Genomic DNA, 7,232 nt, shown 5'->3' on the forward strand with positions numbered 1-7,232 from the left:
CCGTTTGCCTTGCTCTGTATGGAACCGTCAGTGGTACTTGCCGCATCCCTGTGTTACACTACAATCACCGGGAGTGAGGGCTGTCTCGGAACGGGGAGAGAAAATGTTTCCAGAGCAGAGTCAAGGCTAAAATCTTCATTTCCCTGGGCAGTGGCAAGTTAAAGAGACGAGTGTGTCCAGGATGAATGTTACGGGCAAAACCTTCCTTTCACTAGGCCACCGACGTTCCTAAATTCTCTGTTCAAAGCCAAGTAAAAAGTGACGTCATTTGGAATAAGGATTGTTATCACTGTTTCTTTTAGTTTGAGCTGAGGATTAATCGCCGATTAACGGGGAGAAGAGAAAAGCTGCGACTTTGATAAATCACTACTACTTACTGGGTGCGCAATGGCGCGACCTGCACCTACACTTAACCCACAACGGATGTGGGAAGGGAGCTCGCAGGAAAATATTGAACCGTAGCAACATAATTGGAAAAAGTAGCCTAACTTCTACGTTGCCTGCTGAATCCTTCCCCCACAGTTCCAACATAATGTGGTTTAGCCCAGAACAGAGGAGGCGATTCCCCAGCTCGCCCCTTGAGCGCACCGTCTCTTGCAGTTCCACTAGCTTCCGCTGGAGTGCGCTGTCCGGGCGCTCCGCGCCGACACAGGCTAGAGCCGCAGAAAAGTTTAGTAAGACCTAGTTCAAGAGTGGGAATTTTTTTAAAAAGGCTGAAGGATTCATAGCACAATTTAGCTGAGGAGGGAAAAAGAAACTGTCATGATCTTATCGAAAAGGCACATCGGACAAGAGTCGAATGATCTCAACCTGTTACTTAAGATCTTATCTTCTGACAAGTTAAAGATTGATTGAAAATTAACTCAATAAAAAATGTTTCTGGGTCCTCAAATAATCTTATAAACGAATGCATATATATTTTTCACTTTCCCCCATTCTACTATTGTCCACTCACATTGGCTCCTGCCAAAGTTGCGTGCAGTATTACTGTGCAGACACTCCAACAGGTTACAGTCTAAACAAAATGCAGGTGAAATATAATTGCCCTGTCATTCTGGGACACTGAGTGATTGTTCCCCCACCCTCTCCCCGTTTCCCTGAATAGCTCTGATTGTGTTTCCTGGAAACCTCTTCGCTTTCCGCTAGCATAGGTTTTAATTATTGCTGCGTTTGCCAAGCTCTCGCCTGTTTGGCATCTAATGGTGTGGTAGAGAGTGCATCTTCTTTTTATCAATCAATAGATCTTGCAAGAATCAGTTACAGGAATAATCAGCCGGACGCTTACAGTTTTCCAAAGAGGTGGATAAAAGTTCTTTTCCGCCGCATGTCATGGCAATACACAATTAAAATACAATATTATTGAACAACTGGGGTTTGATATATATTCTTATACGGTGTGCTTTTTACAAGAACAAATCGCTTCTCGATCGGGAGCAGAGCATATGCACAGTTTTGGCATTAAAGCGAGTTCAGTCTGATTTTAGTTCATATTACTTGACCCGAGTGCATTTCCTCAATTGAAACTACGAAATGTTGTTTGGAATATAAAGCACCATGAAATACCTACAGAGTGCTGTGGCGAAGAGGGGTCCATGCATCAAAGCAGACACTTTCAATGGGTGGTTAATTTAATCAATTGTAGCACCTGTTGTATATATTAATCCGTGATATTTTTTCGCGTGCGCTTAAGAAAGAATGAAATTATTCCAAAAATACCAGTAGAAAATTAATAACGGGACGGATATTTCATGTTTTCCAGCTCAAAAATACCACAATAAGACCTACATTCCGTGGGAAAGGTGTCCGAATTAAAGATCATTTAGCCGCAACAACAATAAAGATACATAAAGCAACCATTACTAGAACCGAAAGCTTGGCGGGAACTTCGAGGGAGAAGTTACTAAGTGTTTTCCAACACACTTCACCATCAAACTAGAAGTTATACCCCGCCCCCCAACACACACACACACCCCAAGAACCGACTTGCACGTAAACCACGTTTTTCTCTCTTTATGGATTACAAACTGTTAACCCGAGAGGCCTTGTAAACAGAGGGGTGGCCTCAAGCGCGTTAATCTTTAGGACCCACCTTTATTCAAGTTCAGTGAATGGCGACGCCTTGAGCTTCTCTGCGAGGAGAGCTCCGTGCAATCAGCCTCTCCTCCTCGGGATAAAGTGAACTGTATGACTAGCATGAATTTCACCGGAGTTGGAAATGATCATTTGCTGCTGCTATAGCTCGTTGCCAGCTCTAGGCGATAATTAGCCAATAAGTACCATTTTCACCGCTGACGGCAGAATCACAGGAACGACCCGCATAATAAAAAGAAAATAACTATTCACCACCCTCCTATGGACACTGTCCTTCCCATTTAGTTGGGCAGTAGTAATGCACAATTAACATCCACCAGATGAACCATTTCTCCCTGCTTTTGCTCCGTAATTCATTGCTATCTTATTCATTCAGTACATTCGACACTTCCAGGTTTGAAGTCGAGAACCGTTAGTTAATATTTACGCAAATAGAGCTGTCTGAAATTAATATATACGAGACAAAGGCATTTAGTATCTTTCGTTATTGTGACTTTTAACAAATGACATCTTTTTCAACAATCGTGCTTAAGGACCTACGGGGCTTTCTTTTCTCGTCTAAGTAAATATTGCATTATTTTAACATTTCTTATAAATTATTTAAATATATAATTCGACTTAATCGAGAGGTTGATCTGTGAGAATCCCTGTCTAGAAGTAAAACCACCCTGTAAGGAACTTTGTGCCTACTGTCAGTTCATTGAAGTCACTGACGTAATAGCGTTCCGAACAAGCAGCCTACAGCTTCCCTACAATAGAAAGCGGCCGATCAGCCCGCGGAGTCCATTCCAGCTCTCGGAGTGCTATCTAACTGATCCCACGTCTCGGTTCGTTCGTCGCAAATGTAAAAATCCACCGAGTCTCTCCAGTATAAAGTATCGTGTAGCTTTCTGTTTGGGCCGCTGGGCAGATAGAGATTTAATAGCAAATCGTGGCTTCATTAAAATTGTCAGTAATAAACTCTGGGTTTGCGTCAAACCAATGAAGAAAGCTGATACCTTGTATGAGGAACCAGTCATTTCAATTGTCTTGGTGTGTCCTTGTTGATGTTACAGACCACATTTTATTTACACAAACTCTTCCTATTTCTGTTAGTCCCATGAAAAAATGTAGGGGCAAAATAATTTCCCTTCTCTCGCCAAAAATTAAAATATATTTGAAGAAAGCTCGTTAAATGTTAAGTTGTTTTCTTACTGTTTAAAACTGCCTTTTAGAATATCCAACTTTTCTCACCTTAGCGCTCTGTATGTGTTGGTGTTTATACCTTCAAACGAATCGCCTCTAACCCACTTTATTCACTATTCATTTTAACTAGCGTAACACAACTGAAGAGCGAAAGGGACAGTTCGCCGCATTATTTTTGAAAAAAAGAATTTGATATAAAGTCGGTCACGCCATTCCACAGACAATATTTCTTTTTTGTTCTAAAGATTCCCACTCTCCCACCCTTCCATTCCACTCGCAGCACCAAATCTCTACCCCGCCGTTAAAACGTGCGCTTCTACTCAAGTCTGTCAGCAGCACAAAGCAAGTTGTTTAAATTTGCCATTACCACAACCACATGAAAAATGCTGGAGGTTTTTTTTCCCTCTCTTGAATTGCAATATATAGTGTCCAGCGTAACTACAGCTCAAAGCATATAGCATAACGATATTGAGAGGTGTTAGTCATAGAGGTTTACAGCCGGAAACAGGCTCTTCGGCCCATCGAGTCGGCGTCGTCCCACAAGCACATAGTTACATTAACCCTACGCTAACCAATTTTATTCCCATTACGCCAATTTGAACATAATTACTTTTGTGTAATAGGGCCGGAAGTTATATCAAGTTAACTTCTAAATTATTTCACTCATAAATCAGTTTCTCAAAACAACCAGAAACTCACAGTAACTAAAGAATTACGAGAATTTATTTGATCACCATAAGATACATCGGAGTCCCGTCGCAATGGTTTCTCTTCCTGGTCTGTATAGACCATTTTGTAGCGTAAGAAGGAAGGGAGCCGGTTACTTTTACATGGAGACAGCGAGCGAGCGATCAACTTAACAACCCAGACCCAATTTCTCCGTTTATGGCTATTGAGCGCGAATCTAATCAGCGATTAGATGAAAGTGGGAAAAAATCCAAACGGACAAAATCCATGCAGCAGCAAACGAATAGAATCCAAATAAATACATTAAACTTTTTTACATCTCTCCGAAGTTGAGATGAATTTACTTTTTGTCCCGAACTTTTCAGATAAAACTCAACAATCTCCATACATGAGTCTATATTCATTTCTGTATATAATATAATTCTGCATGCAAAGTTTTTTTTAAAGGAGTTACGGCATTTATATATGTCCGTGCATATCTGTAAGCCTCATTTCCGAGGCTGTTCATCCAATGGAAAGTCTGCGGTAGACGAACGAGATCCTGGGCCGTTATCGTGTAACTTCCTGACGTGTTTTTTCAGATCAAAGTTCCGGCAGAACCCCTTGCCACAGGTGGAGCAGGTGAAGGGTTTCTTGTCGTTGTGGGTGTGCATATGGAAGGTGAGGTTGTAGATCTGATGAAAGGCCTTGTTGCAAATGCTGCACTTGAACTGTTTCTCCCCGCTGTGAGTCAGTTTGTGGTTCTTGTAGTTACCTGCAAGATTGGGATTTAATACTGAACAAAATCCAAAGTAAGATTCTTTAACAAATATTAATACTACTTTTAGCTGCACGAAACTGAATAAATGAATAAATATATCTGTGGCTTTTTTGAAACTCACAATCTCTGAAAAATGCAATGAATTGAATTTTCATATAAGATTCACGCAATATATCTGTAAGACTGGGTATACAAATTTGTTTTAATTTATCCTGTATAAAACTCAGCATATATGCATTACTTTAGTAAGTCCAATACAGTATATCTGCTGCGTTTAAGTGCCTCCTGTTCACTTCTGGCGCGGATGCTTTGATATTCTCCCATCAGTGTGATTACCTTTTTGGTGAAATCCCTTCCCACAGAACTCGCAGACAAAGGGTTTGTAGCCGGCGTGGATTCTGGTGTGAGTGTTGAGTGTGGAACTTCGGTTGAACGCTTTGCCACACTGGTTGCACTTGTGGGGTTTTTCCTGCCAAGTGATGCAAACATAACATCAGTAAATATGCTTAGGATTTAGCTGCGGAGAACATTCGTTCGGCTCGATATTTAGAGCCCTCAAATGCTCACATCTGCCCTCAAACAAGTCCCGCGCATCTTGATATTTTCGAGTAGACCGACAGGACGGACTATCAAAACAATGTAGGGCATCAACATTGAAGTTACACGGGTGTAAAATGCCCCTCTGGGTACCCCAGCCATGTTAGGTGCAAGGTTTCTGCTAGTTTCGCACATTACCGAGTAAACGTCGGAACATGTCCCGAATCGCTCCGCGCCACTGACGCTGCTTTGAATGCGAGCGCCAGGCGGTCAGGGGTTATCGAACGGGAGAAGGGCAGAAGAGCGCGTTGGTCGAAGATGGGTGCCCCCCCTTAATGTTCTGCCGAAACTCAGATCATTTCATGTTTACTTTGCAACTGTTTCGTATTTTAACCACAATAAATTAGCTAAAGTCCAGAGTTCTCCAGCAATATCACTGATGGCCACATCACCACATCATACAATGCAAACTCAATCACGTCAGTTTTAAATCGTGGGCTCCCCTTGCTTCGGCTTTGCCGGAACACTCCAAATGGTTAATGTGTCCCGTAACGTTATCAAACCTGATTACGGGCTACGCCACTAAAGAGCTCAGCGAAAGGACCGTGCATCTGCACAGATCCGCTCCCACATTTTAAGGCCGGCACGTGAACTTATGAGTTTGCGATTAGGCGTTCAAACGGAGTAAGGGGACCAACGTACCTGGGTGTGAATGATCTTGTGTCGGCACAGGGTGCTGGCTTGACGGAAGCCTTTGCCACAGACTTTGCAAACGAATGGTCTGGCCCCCGTATGCACCGGCATGTGACGGGTTAAATTATAATGTGCGTTAAAAACCTTTAAAAACACAAAAGGTGCCGGGCAACAGAATTAGACTCGCTGAAATTGGTCGCTTTTGAAGGCAAGAGACGGAGAGTGGAAGAGAGCGAGCCACTTACCTTTCCGCACACTTCGCAGGTGAAAACTTTGGGTCTGCTGTTTGGGGAGCTGCTGTTAAGTTTGGACGAATTCTTCAGGGCCAGTTTTTCCGACAGAAAGTGCGCGTTCTCCTTCACGCAGTGCTGGAGTTGGGACGAAGTGAGGTCTTTGAAAGCCGTCGGATACCTTTCCATCCCCAGTTTGTTCTTATCGCCGAGCACGCCGAGGGGGGAGCCCAACAGATAGGAAGCCATTGGGTGCACGTTGAAGATGGTGGCGGCGGCTGGAGGAGGGCATGGACCATCGCCGCAGTTCAGATAACATAGAGCTCCCATGGCGTGAAAGGACGATTGGTTGACCACGCGTGGCCGAATGAGCCGGTACTGCTCCAGTGGCGGTGAGAGACTAGCCACGTCCCCTTTGGACGACAAGCCGCAGTTGACCAAGTGATTGCAGTCGTAGGAAGTCTCCAGGTGGCTTTTGCGGTGCTCGGCGCCGGGCAGGCCACCCTTCGAGCTGTTTTCATAAGCCAAGGACAGGAGTGGGATCATGCAAGGTACCGAAGAATTCAGGTGGAACACGTGCTTTGGTTCGCCCTTGGCCACCGCTCCTTGCAGTAGATTCGGGTAGGGGGCACACTTTGGTTCTGGAGTTCTGGCCATAATTCGCTCGATGGAGAAAGCCAGGGGTTTAGACGTGCTGATCATGCCGTCTCCGGTATGTAGGCTCTCTCTGCCAGTAGAAGTTGCTCCCAGTATCTTATCAGCACGATAACGATGGGAGTAAATGTTGTCCATATTTGTTTGTATTACTAAGGATCTACTTGCTCTTTTTATGCTGTGTATGATTTCGTGGACGCCCCTTTTTCTCCTTGTGACAGATTTGGACGGGAATACAGACACGACCGGCATGCAGCAAGTTGGTGGCAGATTCTGTGACAGCCGGTGACCATTCCTACTGGTCTTTGCCCATTAAAATGTGTTGTGCCAACAACCCTCCAAAGATCTTGCTCATGATCCCTTCTGGAGATGAGGAGATAAAGTCAATAATTCAC

At 43.9% G+C, this 7,232-nt stretch overlaps 1 protein-coding gene across 1 annotated transcript; it reads right to left on the reverse strand.

Moving 5' to 3' along the window:
* Window positions 1–4,451: 4,451 nt before the first annotated feature.
* Window positions 4,452–6,885, reverse strand: fezf1 (FEZ family zinc finger 1). Its single transcript, XM_063059527.1, has 4 exons — window positions 6,199–6,885; window positions 5,963–6,097; window positions 5,060–5,192; window positions 4,452–4,717 (listed from the first exon to the last, which is right to left on the reverse strand). The coding sequence occupies exons 1-4, from the start codon at window positions 6,883–6,885 to the stop codon at window positions 4,452–4,454; spliced, it is 1,221 nt and encodes a 406-aa protein (XP_062915597.1).
* Between the last annotated feature and the right edge of the window lie 347 nt (window positions 6,886–7,232).

The sequence above is a fragment of the Mobula hypostoma genome, chromosome 9, assembly GCF_963921235.1.
Source record: "Mobula hypostoma chromosome 9, sMobHyp1.1, whole genome shotgun sequence".
Lineage (NCBI taxonomy): Eukaryota > Metazoa > Chordata > Chondrichthyes > Myliobatiformes > Myliobatidae > Mobula > Mobula hypostoma.